The sequence below is a fragment of the Bufo bufo genome, chromosome 1, assembly GCF_905171765.1.
Source record: "Bufo bufo chromosome 1, aBufBuf1.1, whole genome shotgun sequence".
NCBI lineage: Eukaryota > Metazoa > Chordata > Amphibia > Anura > Bufonidae > Bufo > Bufo bufo.
The window spans coordinates 240,562,817-240,583,039 of NC_053389.1; the positions used below are offsets into that span (position 1 = coordinate 240,562,817).

The 20,223-nt window shown below is 49.6% G+C and overlaps 1 protein-coding gene across 1 annotated transcript; it reads right to left on the reverse strand.

The window, feature by feature from the left end:
* Nucleotides 1–4,388: 4,388 nt before the first annotated feature.
* LOC121001931 lies at nt 4,389–15,856 on the reverse strand. The gene is made up of 3 exons (XM_040433232.1): nt 14,895–15,856; nt 6,286–6,640; nt 4,389–4,722 (listed from the first exon to the last, which is right to left on the reverse strand). The coding sequence occupies exons 1-3, from the start codon at nt 15,733–15,735 to the stop codon at nt 4,389–4,391; spliced, it is 1,530 nt and encodes a 509-aa protein (XP_040289166.1). The 5' UTR covers nt 15,736–15,856.
* Between the last annotated feature and the right edge of the window lie 4,367 nt (nt 15,857–20,223).

Below are 20,223 nucleotides of genomic sequence, written 5' to 3' on the forward strand. Positions count from 1 at the left end.
CTTCTCCTCGGCCTACCACCCTCAGTCCAATGGGGCCGCAGAACGATCCAATCAGGCCTTGGAGCAATTCCTTCGTTGCTATGTCTCCGATCACCAAGACAATTGGGTTGACCTTCTGCCTTGGGCTGAGTTTGCCAGGAACACGGCGGTGAACTCTTCCTCTGGGACGTCTCCCTTCATGGCCAATTATGGGTTCCAACCTGCCGTGTTACCGGAGGTATTCTCTCCCCAGGATATTCCGGCGGTGGAGGATCACCTTTCCGTCCTACGTGCTTCTTGGGTACAGATCCAGAAGTCCCTTGAGGCCTCTGCGCAGCGCCAGAGACTCCAGGCTGATCGCAGACGAGCGCCTGCTCCTTCCTACCAGGTCGGAGACCGTGTATGGTTGTCCACCCGCAACCTCAACCTTCGAGTGCCCACTCCCAAGCTGGCGCCTCGCTTTGTTGGTCCCTTCCGAGTGCTTCGCAGGGTAAACCCGGTAGCCTATGCCCTTGCGCTTCCTCCTGGCATGCGGATCTCTAACGTGTTTCATGTCTCCCTGTTGAAGCCACTGGTGTGTAATCGTTTCACTTCCTCGGTTCCTCGGCCTCGTCCGGTCCGAGTGGGCAATCATGAGGAGTATGAGGTGAGCAATATCCTGGACTCACGCCTGGTCCGCGGTCGGGTGCAGTTTTTGGTCCATTGGCGTGGTTATGGTCCAGAGGAGCGTTTCCTGGGTTCCCTCCGCAGATGTCCATGCTCCTGCCTTGCTCCGAGCCTTCCACGCACGCTTCCCTCAGAAACCGTTTTTTGCTCCGCGGAGGAGGGGCCCTTGAGGGGGAGGTACTGTCATGGTCTTACCTTCTTGCTGTTCTCCTTCGTTTGACATGTGCTGGCGGCCATCTTGGTTTCTGGGTTTCTTGTAGCCTTCCACCCTGCGGCTCCTCCTTCCCACTGGGAGGAGCTGGATGCCTAGCTCATATATATAGGAGGTCTGTGGCTTCAGTTCCTTGCTTGGTCCTCCTGTGTTCACATGCTTCTAAGACTGCTGCTGCTTCTGGTTCCTGATCCTGGTTTCGTCTGACTACCCTGCTGGTTCCTGATCCTGGCTTCGTCTGACTACCCTGCTGGTTCCTGATCCTGGCTTCGTCTGACTACCCTGCTGGTTCCTGATCCTGGCTTCGTCTGACTACCCTTCTGGTTCCTGATCTCTGGCCTCTCAAAGACTCTGCTTCGGTTTCACCATTCGTTTGGACTTTTGCTTTACAGCTTTATTTTCAATAAAGCCTTCTTATTTTCACTTATCTCTTGTTGTACGTCTGGTTCATGGTTCCGTGACAGTGTAATTCTCAGTATATGCTCTTATTCTGTATATATGGACACTGCACAGTACCACTTCTCTTGTCCTGTATACTGGGTGTAATTCTCAGTATCTGCTCTTATTCTGTATATATGGACACTGCACAGTAGCACTTCTCTTGTCCTGTATACTGGGTGTAATTCTCAGTATCTGTTCTTATTCTGTATATATGGACACTGCACAGTAGCACTTCTCCTGTCCTGTATACTGGATGTAATTCTCAGTATCTGCTCTTATTCTGTATATATGTACACTGCACAGTACCACTTCTCTTGTCCTGTATACTGGGTGTAATGCTCAGTATCTGCTCTTATTCTGTATATATGGACACTGCACAGTACCACTTCTCTTGTCCTGTATACTGGGTGTAATTCTCAGTATCTGATCTTATTCTGTATATATGGACATTGCACAGTACCACTTCTCCTGTCCTGTATAGTGGGTATAATTCTCAGTATCTGCTCTTATTCTGTATATATGTACACTGCACAGTACCACTTCTGTTGTCCTGTATGCTGTGTGTAATTCTCAGTATCTGCTCTTATTCTGTATTAATGGACACTGTACAGTATCACTTCTTGTCTCCTGTATACTGGGTGTAATTCTCAGTATCTGCTCTTATTCTGTATATATGGACATTGCACAGTACCACTTCTCCTGTCCTGTATAGTGGGTATAATTCTAGGTATCTGATCTTATTCTGTATATATGGACACTGCACAGTACCACTTCTGTTGTCCTGTATGCTGTGTGTAATTCTCAGTATCTGCTCTTATTCTGTATATATGGACACTGTACAGTATCACTTCTTGTCTCCTGTATACTGGGTGTAATTCTCAGTATCTGCTCTTATTCTGTATATATGGACACTGCACAGTACCACTTCTCTTGTCCTGTATACTGGGTGTAATTCTCAGTATCTGCTCTTATTCTGTATATATGGACACTGTACAGTATCACTTCTTGTCTCCTGTATACTGGGTATAATTCTCAGTATCTGCTCTTATTCTGTATATATGTACACTGCACAGTACCACTTCTCTTGTCCTGTATACTGGGTGTAATTCTCAGTATCTGATCTTATTCTGTATATATGGACACTGCACAGTACCACTTCTCTTGTCCTGTATGCTGTGTGTAATTCTCAGTATCTGCTCTTATTCTGTATATATGGACACTGTACAGTATCACTTCTTGTCTCCTGTATATTGCGTGTAATTCTCAGTATCTGCTCTTATTCTGTATATATGGACTCTTTTAATTTGTAAATAAATAAATAACAAAAGGCCATAACAATATCTATACAAAGAAACTAAACACATTACTAAACCCACCCCGACCAGTCCACCACCCCACTAGAACCTACAATACTATTCACACTTAAAACACTTTCGTAACCCCATACTATACATATTTACATATTTGCATCTTACACGTATATACATAAAATCCATAAAATAAAATATATACACAATATACATAAACTATATACTAACTATATACTAACTATATATACAAACTATCTACAAATTATATACAACTTATAGATCTAAATCTAACTAACCCACCACCAGTCCACAGCAAATATGCAAACTGATAACCCCCAAAGTTCCAAGGGGATAAACCCCAAGCATTGAGAAGTCCTAGTCTTTCCCCAGTCGGACTGGGGTTAGTCAGTTTGCAAAAAAAAAAAACACCAATTTGTTTTTTTTATATATATGTATATAATATATAATAGAAAAGAAAAATATATACACTCCCTCCTCCCTCCCAGGCCCGCTCCCAACCTAACTAAACCCCACTATAAACTTAACAATACTAATATAATAATATATTATCATAACACTAACATAATACAAAACATACCTATAGAATACAATAGTACAAAATAAATACACTATAAATATAAATACAATATAGACACCATAAACCAATACTATTACACCTAAACCAGCTATGGTTCGGTACCCGTAAGCCTTTCCATACCTACATTACTACAAAACAAAACAAAAACCTATGAGTGCGCAATATCAGCCCACCACCAGGAAAAGAGTACTACTGTACTTAGCTAAGCAACCCCAAAACAGAAGCCCCTCCACAGACGAGAGGCCTTGGGGTCCCCCCACCTTTCGTACTCAAGAGAGCGTACCTTCACCAGGTCCCCCAAGCATTTTGTGACTCTTTGTTGACACTAGACACCGTGCACACCAGATGTGGTGCCTAACCACTGCACTAACTAAGAATAAAGTGCGACGGTCCCTCCCACCATGGTCTTTGAAAGCCCCATAGGCCCACTCTGCATAGGACAGGGCGGCCAGCCTAGACCAACCGATGGAAGCCTCCAACCTTTTGTATACCTCTATATTAAAGAGACAATGAAGTAAGAAGTGGTCCATGGTTTCCAGCAGGTTACCACACTCCTCCCGGGGACAACCCCTTTCCTCAGAGTTTCTACACTTCACATTGTCCCTTACATATAGCTTACCGTGGAAGCAGCGCCAAGTCACATCCCAAACTTTCTTAGGGATCCTTTCTGAATTCAACAAAGACAGCCCACCCTCCAGATCCTGAATTGGGCAGTCCCTCAAGGCCAGTGGGGCCTGAAAAAGGTAAGATAGAACCTTCCTGTCAAGGGAAAACCTCGACATGGTCTTCACCTCTCCCTTCCCCAGACCCCACCATCTCAGAATTCTCAGAATCGGGGCAACATAAGCCGGAAGATATCCATGTGACGCACGTAGGTCTTTCACTCGCCCTCCTGTCTCCCATTCCTGGAAGAAGGGCCGAAACCATTCCCTACAGGAAATTACCCACAAAGAAGCCCTCTCTTTCCAGAGGTTTGCAATATTCATTTTCAAAAAGGTATTTTTTAAGAATACCACCTGGTTGACCATATCCAACCCGCCTAGTCTCCTTGTGCGGTAAGTAAGCTCTCTCCTGATTAGGTTCAGCCTGTTTCCCCACAACATCTGGAAAAAGAGGCTGTAGACCGTACCCCAGAGAGACCCTAGCAAAACACAAACACTGCTAAGATACAGAAGCATGGGAATCAGGTAGGCTTTGCACAATTTTGCTTATGATAATCTCCATCCTGGCCAAAATTGATACCTAAGATCTTTACAGACTTCTGGGGTTCTGGAAGAGTGCCCTGGAGATCGAAGACAGGATCCCCTTCCCCCAGCCAAAGAGTCTCACATTTGTCCCGGTTGATCTGAGACCCAGAAACCTCTGAATAGCGGACCACCTCTGACATCACCCATCTCACCTCCTCTTCCGAAGAGGCAAGAATGGAGACATCGTCGTCGTACGCCACCACCTTCAGAGATGGCCCCCGCACCGCCAGTTCCATCCCCACCCCCGCCAATGGTCCACGATCTACCCTTCTAATGAAGGGATCAATCGCAAACACATTGTCACGACCGCTAGCCCAGCAGCAGTCGTGTCGCACCAGACGGAGGGGAAGGGGGACCCTTATCTACGGATGGGAAATAGAATGGCCACCCCTGACTAACCCTAAGCTGGCACCTGTCTGCCCTGATACCCTAGACGGGGTGTGAACCCGTGCGGCGAGCAGGATGCCTAAACCCTCAGTCGCCCTAACAAGACTGGACTGGGGAAAGGCCGATGGGAGCACTAGTCACCATCACTCACGTCTAGGAAAACAACAGGGGAAGACAGCAACAAACAAACAACAGCAGATAGACTTATCCAGTCACGAGCAGAGAAGGCGATCCCAAACACGACAGTCCACGCCGGACAAGAGCTCCACAGCAACACCATCAAACGATCTCCTTCCAAGGTCAGAGTAGCACTGGAAGTAAGGACTATATCTGGCAATGACTGCAAGTGAAACTGAAACTAATATAGTAGCTGGGAGTGGCAGACAGGACTCACCTGAGAAGGATGCCTACAAACTCCCAGTCAGGACAAAAAGGTTCACAAGGCAAAACCCAGATGACGTACCCTGAACCACGGAGCAAACTCACAAGCTATCGCGAGTAACAAGTCGCTGCGACCTTCTCCTCCCAGACCTGTCTGGATCAGTCACAGTCGTGACACACATACAGCAAAGGGCTTAAAGGACATCCCTGGCGGACACCAGAAGCCACCTCAAAAGGTCGACCCGACCAACCATTAATCAACGGGAAACTCTCCGCCCCTTTGTACAAAGTTTTTAACCAGTCTACAAACCTCCCGGGTAGACCATACCACAAGAGAACGGACCACAGGTACTCATGGTTCACCCGGTCAAAAGCCTTCGCCTGGTCCAAAGATAACAGAAATCCTTTCCAAAGGCCCGCCTTGCCCCGCTCCACGGCTTCTCGGACACTGAGAACGGCGCTAAAAGCGTTCCGACCGGGAGCAGAGCAGTGCTGAGCCTCAGAAACGAGTCTCGGTGCAAACTTCACCAATCTGCAGAAAAGTATTTTTGCCAGAATCTTCCTGTCCACATTGAGAAGCGATATGGGTCTCCAGTTCTCAATGCGGGATGGATCTTTACCTTTTGACATAATAATCAGGGCTGACTTACCCATTGACTTTGGCACAGTGCCCGAGGAAAGACACTCGTTAAACACCTCAGTCAAGAGAGGAACTAATTGTTCCTTGAAAGCCTTGTACCACTCGGATGTTAAGCCATCTGGACCTGGCGATTTCTTGGGCCTAAGCCCATGAATGGCCAGTCCCACTTCCTCTTGCCTGATAGGTTCTGCCAAAACATCAAGAGAGGGGTCTATTCCTGCCCTGGGAATAGCTTCAGCCAAGAAAGCTGAAAAACTGTCCTGATTAGTTCTTTCCTACCCAAAAGGTGAGAGTAGAAAGACCTGACTACCTCCAGGATCCCTGATTTGGACCTATTCAGGGAACCCGTACTGTTGACCAGGCCTACCACAAATTTACTTTTTACTGCCATCTTACAGTTTCCAAAGGGGTCGGGTGAGCGGTACTTCATGAAATCCCTTTCAGCAACCAAAGAGGCGTATCTATCGTACTGACACCTCTTGAGCAAGAATTTCACACGAGAGATATCCTCACGGCTACCCCCCGTCGAAACCAGCCTTTCAAGTTTCTTCCTCAGTTCCTGGTACAGACAGTATCTATCCCAGCTCCTGAGGTTAGAAAGCTCACGGAAAAACCTCGCCGTCCTTTTATTGAATATCTCCAACCACTCCGACTTACTGCTGCAGAGGTCCACCAAAGGTTCCTGGCTCTGAAGGAAATCCTCAAAGGACTGTCTTATTGTCGTTTCTTCCAGGAGAGATGAATTCAGCTTCCACATTCCTCTGCCCATACAGGGAGTCTCTGCAACATTCAAAGAGAAAATAATCAAACAGTGGTCGGAGAATTCCACTTCCACGGCTTCTAAAGCTTAGAAATCAGCCTCCTCCTTTAAATAAAACCTATCTATTCCAGACCTACGATTTCCCTGATGAAAGGTGAAATCCACGTGGTCTGGCTTATGCCGTAAATGGGCGTCCACCAGACGAGTATCCTCAACTATCCTAGACAACACAACGCTATCAGCATCCAGCCCACCTTTGGAGCCTCCCCTATCACAGGCCCTCGTCACATTGTTGAAGTCCCCTCCAAAGATCACTTGCCGGCTGGTAAAAAGAAAAGGCTTAATCCTCATAAGGAGACACTTGCAGTCCCACTTACTCTGTGGGCCATAGATGTTTATTAGTCTCAATTCTAGTCTCCCCATGAGGACATCTAAAATCAGGCACCTTCCCATTTCTAACTCGATTATCCTCCTGCATTCCACTCTTTCGGCAGTCTTAAAAAGTACCGCCACCCCACTACGTGGCTCGGCCGCAAGAGACCAGAAAGACGGAACTAGCCGCCGTTCTTGCTTGGCTTTTGCCAGCAGAGTTGTACTTGTTAACCAGGTCTCTTGCAAAAAAAAATATCAGCTTCAATACGGCTGAAAAAAATCAAAGGCCAGGAAACGAGCTGCGTCTGACTTAATACTGTCAACGTTAATGCTTACCAGTGTCAACGGGTTGAGTTCCACCATCATTGATGATCGAGTTAGATAGCCTTCTTTTTCCCCACCCCACCACAATCAGCATTTTCATCTGAACCATCACACTCCTTCTGTCTTTTCAAACATACAGAGACATCCATACCATCCTTTTTGCCCAAGGTTCCAGGCTTGGCCCCCCCCCTTCAGAAGGTAATTTACCCCCCGAAGGACAGGGCCCAGCATCCTGCGAGGAGGCCCCCGCGCCCTCTGGCACCACACTCTCCTCCCCCCCCCCCCCAGCTGAAGCAGTTGGGGGATCCTCGTCAAGGGCCTGGTACAGATTAGAGACTTCCACCAGTGGGGACCCAGTTGATCCTTCCTTAGGCCTCTGGTCGAGGATGAGTGGGACAGATGGGTCCCACTCCAGAGAGGGCTTACGACCCTCTCCTTTCTTCTTCTTCTTACTCTGCTTGTTCCTCCTACCCTCCAACCACGCTCTGCCACCCTCGTCCAGGCTTTCGCCGTACAAGGAGACAGGGTTGGCGGATGGGTTAGCCTCCACAGGTTGGGCCTCTGGTTCCCCATCGTCGCTGTACCCCGGGTCACTACAACCGGGATCCTCAGCCAGACCAGCCGAAAGACCAGCTGAAGGGTCATCTGCCACCTGTTCCCTATCATTGAGGCGTTGTTCTTGCCACCTGATCCTTGATGGCCTTTTCTTCTTTGGATCCTGTCTGCTTCTTCCAGCGCTAGTAGTTACAGAGCTCGTCCCTTCACCAACTGATTCAGTCCCGGCAGCAGGCTCCTCCCCAACCACAGACCCAGCCCCACGGCTAGTGCCTGCCTGATCTTGAGCCCGGCTCTGAACCCTGTTGGCGAAGGCATGCGGACAGCGACTAAACGGATGACCTAGGTCCCCACAGAGTTTGCACCGGATCCACCTACAAGATGCAGCAAGATGACCAGTGTCCCCACACTTCGCACACATGCGAACATCACATTGTGCGCTGAAGTGGGTGGGACTGCCGCACTTGTGACAGACCTTTGGCTGGCCTCTATAGAACACCATAATCCTATCCCTTCCTATGAAGGCAGAGAAGGGAATATGAGCAACAGAATTGCCCCGATCAAACAGCTCCACGCTGAAAGTCCAGGCACCCGACCAGATGCCATGCTCATCGAGCACCTTGGTGGAGAACTGTTCCACCCTACCATATCGACTAAGCCAAGTCATGATGTCTACACTAGACAGTGATTCATTACAGGTCAAAACGGTCAATGTCTTCACAGTAGATTGGCGGGTGATGGCCTCGACGGCAAAACCCCGCCACTCCGGGGTGTTCTTCATCAGCTCATATTTAGACAAGAAAAGCTCCAAACCCTCCGGCCTAACAAAGCTGACATCAAACATAGCAGTGCCGTAGGGATGTATGAGCGCAAAGATGTAATTTGTGACAAACCCCGCCCCCAGGAGAAGTTCCACAACAGTCTTCCTAGAAGGAGCTGCTGCTTCCTTACTCCTCCAATAGAGACGGGCCACATTTCTACGGTCCTTCCCCGGTGTGGGGTGAGTCCAGACGATCTCACCCCTCCTTTGTTCTCGGAAGGCCCTAAAACCATGCCTTTCTGTCCAAAAAGCCAGGTCAACCGACCCTCCCTCTACCTGTATGGAAGTCCCTGGTCCTTTTTTTAGGGCCTCCAGGAGGCGCCGTTGCAAGTCACCCCCGCCCGAAACCTTGGGCAAAGAGTCACCCGAAACAACACCCGCATACATCTTTGTTTTGTTTTTGCCATTCTCTCTCTCACATCCTTCCTCATTACTTCCTTCCGCATAACATTCCTCCTCTTCATCCACTTCCATATCCGCAATATACTCCTCAATCAAACTTCCTCATCCATCATCTCAATTTCTCCCTCATCCACAATCCCATTCACCAGTTCATTTGTAGCCTCATTTATAACCTCGTTTACGTTCTCATTCACCCCCACAGCCACCTGCACATCATTACCCACAATCCCATTCACAACCACATTTGCATCCATATTTGTTTTTGCATCAACCTTTATTTTTCCAACTGTATCACCTTTCACTCCATCTGGACTGGTCGGGTTCCCTAAAGAGACCGCAGTACCACTGGGGACGGGCCCTAAGGAGCCCCCCGCAAAACCTGCAGGGGACTCCCCACCTCCCACACCCTCCACGGCCCGCACAGTCCTGGGATACTCAACCATAGTGTTCTCCCCAGGTTCCAAAGTCTTTACACCTTCCACTGATTCTAATGGTCTTTTCCCATTTTTGACAGTTTTATCAGTTTCTAATGCTTTATTTTCCTCTCTCTCAGCCCCACCACCTTGAACCTTGTCCGCAATCATCACATCCTTCTCCGCCCTCCTCACCACCTTGTCCGTCACACTGTTTGACCCAATTCCACTACAGGAACCGGGCTGGGCACAGCAGCGGATTCAAAAGGCACAAATCAAAGCACTTCTTCAACAGTTTTATTTTTCTCCTCTCTGATTTTCACCAGCTCATCCTCACGGACCTCCTCATCCCCAAAATACAGTCTGCCCACCGGGGACTCCAGCTGCCTGACTTCCACCATTAGCCTTCCCCCAGACCCGCTTTCATCCCCGGAGGTGGCCGCAATCAGGTTTGAGGGGTCCCCCTGGCCACAAGGCAGAGAGTCCACCTCCGAATCTTGTGTTCCAGGAACCACCTTCCCCTGGCTCCCAGCCTGCTGCCCTGACAGACTGGGGCCAGGCGTACCGGATAGTCCAGACATACCCTGAAACCTGCAGTCATTTTTTAATTTTTTCCAATAATGGGCCGCCATTTTCCTCAATGGCTGCCCTCTTCTCCTCCAAAACCACGATTACCTCCTCCAACTTCACCAGTCTGGAGGAGAGGATTGCCTTCTTTGTCTTAGGAGCCATTTTCTGTTGCATTTGTACATTTTTATACTCCACATTAAGTATTTTCAATTCCCTGTTGACCTCCTCATGCATGTTCAGAAAATATGCTACTCGGGAGGAAAAGGTTTGTGAAGGCTCTTTAGGGCCCAAAATACCCCAATTAAGCAGTCTCTCAGCTGCTGGGCAGGAAGAACCCCCGACACCAGGCTTCTTTATAATAGCTTTATTGCCGGGCTGAGGCACCGACACAGACATACCACATGCTGAATCACCTACCTCAGCCTCTGGCCTCATCACCTTCTCCACGGCCTTCCCTGTATCCCATCCCACGGTCTGTCCGGCAGCTTGTCCAGCCACTGTACTTTTCGTTTTTTCACCCGCTGCTTGTGCCTTTCCACAGCATCCTGCTTTCTTGGGTGGCGACTCAAATTGTCCAGAGAGGATCCCAGGCTGGTTGCTCTCCTGGGACCCCTCCAGGCCCCACCTGGTACTCCATTGGGCTCACTGCAGGGATCGCGGCTGCTCCTAGTAGCAGGGCCCGTCCTGCCCGCGGCACTTGCGGGGCTGCCCTCTATTGCTTTCGACCTTGCGGCCGCTTGCTGCAGTGTCTTCATATCCGTATCGTCGTCCACTTCCAGTAGCGCCGAGGAATCTAAGCCCAGGTCTCCAGTCCTGGAGGCCCTCTTCTGCACTCGCGCATGTCCGCCGCGGCTGCCGGCACATGGTGATGAACGACGGCAGCCGGAGGCCCGGGGATCCATACCGGGAGAAACTGACACCCCATGGGGAAAGGGTAGCGATTCTCCCAGCAAACAAAGCGCTGGTAAGCCTCCCGGACCTCACACACCCACATACAACAGGAAACAGGAACAGGAAAGGAACAGCAGCTCCTCCCACCACTTCTCCTGTCCTGTATACTGGGTGTAATTCTCAGTATCAGCTCTTATTCTGTATATATGGACACTGTACAGTATCACTTCTTGTCTCCTGTATACTGGGTGTAATTCTCAGTATCTGCTCTTATTCTGTATATATGGACAATGCACAGTACCAATTCTCTTGTCCTGTATACTGGGTGTAATTCTCAGTATCTGCTCTTATTCTGTATATATGGACACTGCACAGTATCACTTCTTGTCTCCTGTATACTGGGTGTTATTCTCAGTATCTGCTCTTATTCTGTATATATGGACAATGCACAGTACCAATTCTCTTGTCCTGTATACTGGGTGTAATTCTCAGTATCTGCTCTTATTCTGTATATATGGACTCTTTTAATTTGTAAATAAATAACAAAAGGCCATAACAATATCTATACACAGAAACGAAACACATGACTAAACCCATCCCGACCAGTCCACCACCCCACTAGAACCTACAATACTATTCACACTTAAAACACTTTCGTAACCCCATACTATACATATTTACATCTTACACGTATACATAAAATCCATAAAATAAAATATATACACAATATACATAAACTATATACAAACTATATACCGACTATATACACAAACTATATACAAATGATATACAAATTATATACAACTTATAGAACTAAATCTAACTAACCCACCACCAGTCCACAGCAAATATGCAAACTGATAACCCCCAAAGTTCCAAGGGGATAAACCCCGAGCTTTGAGAAGTCCTAGTCTTTCCCCAGTCGGACTGGGGTCAGTCAGTTTGCAACAAACAAAAAAAACACCTTTTTCTTTTTTTTTTTTATATATATATATTTTTTTCTTTTTTTTTTTCTTTTTATAATTTTTTTTTTTTTTTTTTTTATATATGTATATAATATATAATAGAAAACAAAAATATATACACTCCCTCCTCCCTCCCAGCCCCCTCCCAACCTAACTAAACCCCACTATAAACTTAACAATACTAATATAATAATATAATATTATCATACACTAACATAATACAAAACATACCTATATAATACAATATAGACACCATAAACCAATACTATTACACCTAAACCAGCTATGGTTCGGTACCCGTAAGCCTTTCCATACTTGCATTACTACAAAACAAAACAAAAACCTATGTGTGTGCTATATCAGCCCACCACCAGGAAAAGAGCACTACTCAGCTAAGGAACCCCAAAACAGAAGCCCCTCCACAGACGAGAGGCCTTGGGGTCCCCCCACCTTTCGTACTCAAGAGAGCGTACCTTCACCAGGTCACCCATGATGTTCCTATATACCGTCTCCACCGGGAGGATTTTGTGACTCTTTGTTGACACTAGACACCGTGCACACCAGATGTGGTGCCTAACCACTGCACTAACTACGAATAAAGTGCGACGGTCCCTCCCACCAAGGTCTTTGAAAGCCCCATAGGCCCACTCCGCATAGGACAGGGCGGCCAGCCTAGGCCAACCGATGGAAGCCCCCACCCTTTTGTATACCTCTATATTAAAGAGACAATGAAGTAAGAAGTGGTCCATGGTTTCCAGCAGGTTACCACACTCCTCCCGGGGACAACCCCTTTCCTCAGAGTTTCTACACTTCACATTGTCCCTTACATATAGCTTACCGTGGAAGCAGCGCCAAGTCACATCCCAAACTTTCTTAGGGATCCTTTCTGAATTCAACAAAGACAGCCCACCCTCCAGATCCTGACTTGGGCAGTCCCTCAAGGCCAGTGGGGCCTGAAAAAGGTAAGATAGAACCTTCCTGTCAAGGGAAAACCTCGACATGGTCTCCACCTCTCCCTTCCCCAGACCCCACCGTCTCAGGATTCTCAGAACCGGGGCAACGTAAGCCGGAAGATATCCATGTGACGCACGTAGGTCTTTCACTCGCCCTCCTGTCTCCCATTCCTGGAAGAAAGGCCGAAACCACTCCCTACAGGAAATTACCCACAAAGGAGCCCTCTCTTTCCAGAGGTTTGCAATATTAATTTTCAAAAAGGTATTTGTTAAGAATACCACAGGGTTGACCATATCCAACCCGCCTAGTCTCCTTGTGCGGTAAGTAACCTCTCTCCTGATTAGGTTCAGCCTGTTTCCCCACAACATCTGGAAAAAGAGGCTGTAGACCGTACCCCAGAGAGACCCTGGCAAAACACAAACACTGCTTAGATACAAAAGCACGGGAATCAGGTAGGCTTTGCACAGGTGAACCCTTTCCCTGAGGGATAAAGACCATCCCTTCCAACGGTCCACCTTTTGGGCGACATCTTTTAGTCTACTCTCCCAATTTTGCTGATGATAATCTCCATCCTGGCCGAAATTGATGCCTAAGATCTTTACGGACTTCTGAGGTTCTGGAAGAGTGCCCTGGAGATCGAAAACAGGATCCCCTTCCCCCAGCCAGAGAGTCTCACATTTGTCCCAGTTGATCTGAGACCCAGAAACCTCTGAATAGCAGTCCACCTCCGACATCACCCAGCTCACCTCATCCTCCGAGGAGGCAAGAATGGAGACATCATCGGCGTATGCCACCACCTTCAGAGATGGCCCCCGCACCACCAGTTCCATCCCCACCCCCGCCAACGGTCCACGATCTACCCTTCTAATGAAGGGATCAATCGCAAACACATACAGCAAAGGGCTTAAAGGACATCCCTGGCGGACACCAGAAGCCACCTCAAAAGGTCGACCCGACCAACCGTTAATCAACGGGAAACTCTCCGCCCCTTTGTACAAAGTTTTTAACCAGTCTACAAACCTCCCTGGTAGACCATACCACAAGAGAACAGACCACAGGTACTCATGGTTCACCCGGTCAAAAGCCTTTGCCTGGTCCAAAGATAACAGAAACCCTTTCCAAACACCCGCCCTGCCCCGCTCCACGGCTTCTCGGACACTGAGAACGGCGCTAAAAGCGCTCCGACCGGGAACAGAGCAGTGCTGAGCCCCAGAAAGAAGTCTCGGTGCAAACTTCACCAATCTGCAGAAAAGTATTTTTGCCAGAATCTTCCTGTCCACATTGAGAAGCGATATGGGTCTCCAGTTCTCAATGCGGGATGGATCTTTACCCTTTGACAGAATAATCAGGGCTGACTTACCCATTGACTTTGGCAGAGTGCCCGAGGAAAGACACTCGTTAAACACCTCGGTCAAGAGAGGAACTAATTGTTCCTTGAAAGCCTTGTACCACTCGGATGTTAAGCCATCCGGACCTGGCGATTTCTTGGGCCTAAGCCCATCAATGGCCAGTCCCACTTCCTCTTGCCTGATAGGTTCTGCCAAAACATCAAGAGAGGGGTCTATTCCTGCCTTGGGAATAGCTTCAGCCAAGAAAGCTGAAAAACTGTCCCGATTTAGTTCTTTCCTACCCAAGAGGTGAGAGTAGAAAGACCTGACGACCTCCAGGATCCCTGATTTGGACCTATTCAGGGAACCCGTACTGTCGACCAGGCCTACCACAAATTTACTTTTTACTGCCATCTTACAGTTTCCAAAGGGGTCGGGTGAGCGGTACTTCCCGAAATCCCTTTCAGCTACCAAAGAGGCGTATCTATCGTACTGACACCTCTTGAGCAAGGATTTCACACGAGAGATATCCTCACGGCTACCCCCCGTCGAAACCAGTCTTTCAAGTTTCTTCCTCAGTTCCTGGTACAGACAGTATCTGTCCCAGCTCCTGAGGTTAGAAAGCTCACGGAAAAACCTTGCCGTCCTTTTTTTGAATATCTCCCACCACTCCGACTTACTGTTGCAGAGGTCCACCAAGGGTTCCTGGCTCTGAAGGAAATCCTCAAAGGACTGTCTTATTGTCACTTCTTCCAGGAGAGATGAATTTAGCTTCCACATACCTCTGCCCATACAGGGAGTCTCTGCAACATTCAAAGAAAAAATAATCAAACAGTGGTCGGAGAATTCCACTTCCACGGCTTCTAAAGCCGAGAAAACAGCCTCCTCCTTTAAATAAAACCTATCTATTCTAGACCTACGATTTCCCTGATGAAAGGTGAAATCCACGTGGTCTGGCTTATGCCGTAAATGGGCGTCCACCAGACGAGTATCCTCAACTATCCTAGACAACACAATGCTATCAGCATCCAGCCCACCTTTGGAGCCTCCCCTATCACAGGCCCTCGTCACATTGTTGAAGTCCCCTCCAAAGATCACTTGCCGGCTGGTAAAAAGAAAAGGCTTAATCCTCATGAGGAGACACTTGCGGTCCCACTTACTCTGTGGGCCGTAGATGTTTATTAGTCTCAATTCTTGTCTCCCCATGAGGACATCTAAAATCAGGCACCTTCCCATTTCTAACTCGATTATCCTCCTGCATTCCACTCTTTCGGCGGTCTTAAAAAGTACCGCCACCCCGCTACGTGGCTCGGCCGCAAGAGACCAGAAAGACGGACCTAGCCGCCATTCTCGCTTGGCTTTTGCCAGCAGAGTTGTACTTGTTAACCAGGTCTCTTGCAAAAACAAAATATCAGCTTCAATACGGCTGAAAAAATCAAAGGCCAGGAAACGAGCTGCGTCTGACTTAATACTGGCAACGTTAATGCTTGCCAGTGTCAACGGGGTGAGTTCCGCCATCATTGATGATCGAGTTAGATAGCCTTCTTTTTCCCCACCCCACCACCATCAGCATTTTCATCTGAACCATCACACTCCTTCTGTCTTTTCAAACATACAGAGACATCCATACCATCCTTTTTGCCCAAGGTTCCAGGCTTGGCCCCCCCTCCAGAAGGTAATTTACCCCCCGAAGGACAGGGCCCGGCAGCCTGCGAGGAGGCCCCCACGCGTTCTGGCACCACACCCTCCTCCCCCCCAGCTGAAGCAGTTGGGGGATCCTCGTCAAGGGCCTGGTACCGATTAGAGACTTCCACCAGAGGGGACCCAGTTGATCCTTCCTTAGGCCTCTGGTCAAGGATGAGTGGGACAGATGGGTCCCACTCCAGAGAGGGCTTACGACCCTCTCCTTTCTTCTTCTTCTTACTCCGCTTGTTCCTCCTACCCTCCAACCACGCTCTGCCACCCTCGTCCAAGCTTTCGCCGTACGAGGAGACAGGGTTGGCGGATGGGTTAGCCTCCACAGGTTGGGCCTCTGGTTCCCCATCGTCGCTGTACCCCGGGTCACTACAACCGGGATCCTCAGCCAGACCAGCCAAAAGACCAGCTGAAGGATCAGCTGCTACCTGTTCCCTATCCTTACGGCGTTGTTCTAGCCGCCTGATCTTGGACGGCCTTTGCTTCTTCGGATCCTGCCTGCTTCTTCCAGCGCTAGTAGTTCCAGCGCTTGTCCCCTCACCAACTGATTCAGTCCCGGCAGCAGGCTCCTCCCCAACCACAAACCCAGCCTCGCGGCTAGTGCCTGCCTGATCTTGAGCCCGGCCCTGAACCCTGTTGGCGAAGGCAAGCGGACAGCGACTAAACGGGTGACCTAGGTCCCCACAGAGGTTGCACCGGATCCGCCTACAAGATGCGGCAAGATGACCAGTGTCCCCACACTTCGCACACATGCGAACATCGCATTGTGCGCTGAAGTGGGTGGGACTGCCGCACTTGTGACAGACCTTTGGCTGGCCCCTATAGAACACCATAATCCTATCCCTTCCTATGAAGGCAGAGGAGGGAATATGAGCAACAGAATTGCCCCGATCAAACAGCTCCACGCTGAAGGTCCAGGCACCTGACCAGATGCCATGCTCATCGAGCACCTTGGCGGGGAACTGCCCCACCCTACCATATCGACTGAGCCAAGTCATGATGTCTACACTAGACAGTGATTCATTACAGGTCAAAACGGTCACTGTCTTCACAGTCGATTGGCGGGTGATGGCCTCGACGGCAAAACCCCGCCACTCCGGGGTGTTCTTCATCAGCTCATATTTAGACCAGAAAAGCTCCAAACCCTCCGGCCTAACAAAGCTGACGTCGAACATAGCGGTGCCGTAGGGATGTATGAGCGCAAAGATGTCATTCGCGACAAACCCCGCCCCCAGGAGAAGTTCCACAACAGTCTTCCTAGAAGGAACTGCTGCTTCCTTACTCCTCCAATAGAGACGGGCCACATTCCTACGGTCCCTCCCCGGTGTGGGGTGAGTCCATACGATCTCACCCCTCCTTTGTTCTCGGAAGGCCCTAAAACCATGCCTTTCTGTCCAGAAAGCCAGGTCAACCGACCCTCCCTCTACCTGTATGGAAGTTCCCGGTCCTTTTTTTAGGGCCTCCAGGAGGCGCCGTTGCAAGTCACCCCCGCCCGAAACCTTGGGCAAAAAGTCACCCGAAACAACACCCGCATACGTCTTTGTTTTTGCCATCCTCTCTCTCACATCCTTCCTCATTGCTTCCTTCCGCATAACTTCCTCCTCTTCATCCACTTCCGTATCCGCAATATACTCCTCAATCAAAGCTTCCTCATCCACCATCTCAATTTCTTCCTCATCCACAATCCCATTCACCAATTCATTTGTATCCTCATTTATAACCTCGTCTACGTTCTCATTCACCCCCACAGCCACCTGCACATTATTACCCACAATCCCATTAACAACCACATTTGCATCACCTTTCACTCCCCCTGGACTGGTCGGGTTCCCTAAAGAGACCGGAGAATCACTGGGGGCGGGCCCTGAGGAGCCCCCCGCAAAACCCGCAGGGGACTCCCCATCTCCCGCACCCCCCACGGCCCGCACAGTCCTGGGATAATCGACCATAGTGTTCTCTCCAGGTTCCAAAGTCTTTACATCCTCTTTCTCAGCACCACCACCTTGAACCTTGTCCACAATCACCACATCCTTGTCCGCCACACTGTTTGGGGTTTTACCCCCTGCGCTTCCTGTGACCACCCTACCACTACAGGAAGGGGGGGCACCTCCCGTCACCATCTTAGAATTAATCTCCCGCACTGTTTGACCCGATTCCACTACAGGAACCGGGCTGGGCACAGCAGCGGATTCAAAAGGCACAAATCGAAGCACTTCTTCCGTTACAGTTTTATTTTTCTTCTTTCTGATTTTCACCAGCTCATCCTCAGGGACCTCCTCATCCCCAAAATACAGTCTGCCCACCGGGGACTCCAGCTGCCTGACTTCCAGCATTAGCCTTCCCCCAGACCCGCTTTCATCCCCGGAGGCGGCCGCAATCAGGTCTGAGGGGTCCCCCTGGCCACAAGGCAGAGAGTCCGCCTCCGAATCCTGTGTTCCTGGTACCACCTTCCCCTGGCTTCCAGCCTGCTGCCCTGACAAACTGGGGCCAGGCGTACCAGACAGTCCAGACATACCCTGAAACCTGCAGTCATTCCTGAATTTCTCCAAGAATGGGCCGCCATTTTCCACAATGGCGGCCCTCTTCTCCTCAAAAACCGCGATTATCTCCTCCAACCTCACCAGTCTGGAGGAGAGGATTGCCTTCTTTGTCTTAGGCGCCATTTTAAGTTGCATTTGTACATTTTTAAATTCCACATTCAGTCTTTTTAATTCCCTCTTGACCTCCTCATGCATGTTCAGGAAATATGCTACCCGGGAGGAAAAGGTTTTTGGAGACTCCTTAGGGCCCAAAGTACCCCAATTATGCAGTCTCTCAACCGCTGGGCAGGAAGAACCCCCGACACCATGCTTCTTTACAGTAACTTTGTTGCCGGGCTGAGGCACCGACACAGACACACCACATGCTGAATCACCTACCTCAGCCTCTGGCCTCGTCACCTTCTCCACAGCCTTCCCTGTATCCCGTCCAACGGTCCGTCCGGCAGCTTGTCCAGCCACTGCACTTTTCATGTTTCCACCCGCTGCTTGTGCAGCAGCGGGCCTTTCCACAGCATCCTGTTTTCTTGGGTGCTGACTCAAAATGTCCAGAGAGGATCCCAAGCTGGCTGCTCTCCTGGGACCCCTCCGGACCTCACCTGGCACTCCATTGGGCTCACTGCAGGGATCGCGGCCACTCCTAGTAGCAGGGCCCCTCCTGCCCGCGGCACTTGCGGGGCTGCCCTCCATTACCTGCGACCTTGCGGCCGCTTGCTGCGGAATCTTCACATCCGCGTCGTCGTCCACCTCCAGTAGCGTCGAGGTATCTAAGCCCAGGTCTCCAGTCCTGGAGGCCCTCCTCTCCACTCGCGCATCTCCGCCACGGCTGCCGGCACGTGGTGATGAACGCCGACAGCCGGAGGCCCGGGGATCCATACCGGGAGAAACTGCCACCCCCTGGGGAAAGGGTAGCAATTCCCCCGGCAAACAAAGCGCTGGTAAGCCTCCCGGACCTCACACACCCACAAACAACAGGAAACAGGAAACAGGAACAGGAAGGAACAGCACTCCTCCCACCACTTCTCCTGTCCTGTGTACTGGGTGTAATTCCCAGTATCTGATCTTATTCCGCAGTGCACCTGGAGAATCTCTTTAATTCTTAGAACTAAATTACTTTAATGCTTATGTCAGGCCACTTGCACACGAACGTTATGCATCCGTTCCGTGCATTGGGGACCGCAATTTGCAGTCCCCAATGCAAGGGCAACAGCCGTGCGGCGGCCGGGACGGATCGAGACCCATTCAACTTAACTGCGTCCGTGATCCGTCCGCACCGCAAAAAAAATAGAACAAGTTCTATTTTTTTGTGGTGCGGAGGCATGGACAGAAACACCACAAAAGCACTCCGTAGTGCTTCCGTGGTGTTCCAATCCGTGCTTCTGTTCCGTAATTGCGGACCTATTCAATGAATGGGTCTGCATCCGTGATGCGGAGTGCACATGGGCCAGTGCTCGTGTATTGCGGATCCGTCATATACGTGCCTTAATACGGTCACGGGCACACAACTTTCGTGTGCAAGAGGCCTAAATATGTAGAAGTCTGGGTCTACCCTACTAGAGATGGCCTTGTGGTTCGCTCGACGGTCGTTTTGCGGCTAACTTTTCACGTTCGCGATTCGCAGTACATTTGAACATATGGAGATGTCCACCGGCGCCATATTCTTTTACATTGCGCCGAACTTTGACCCATGACACATCCATCAGGTGGGACAGGACAGCCATTTGAGATGTTTCAGCACATGGACATGCCCCCTACCCTATCACAGAACCTGATCTGG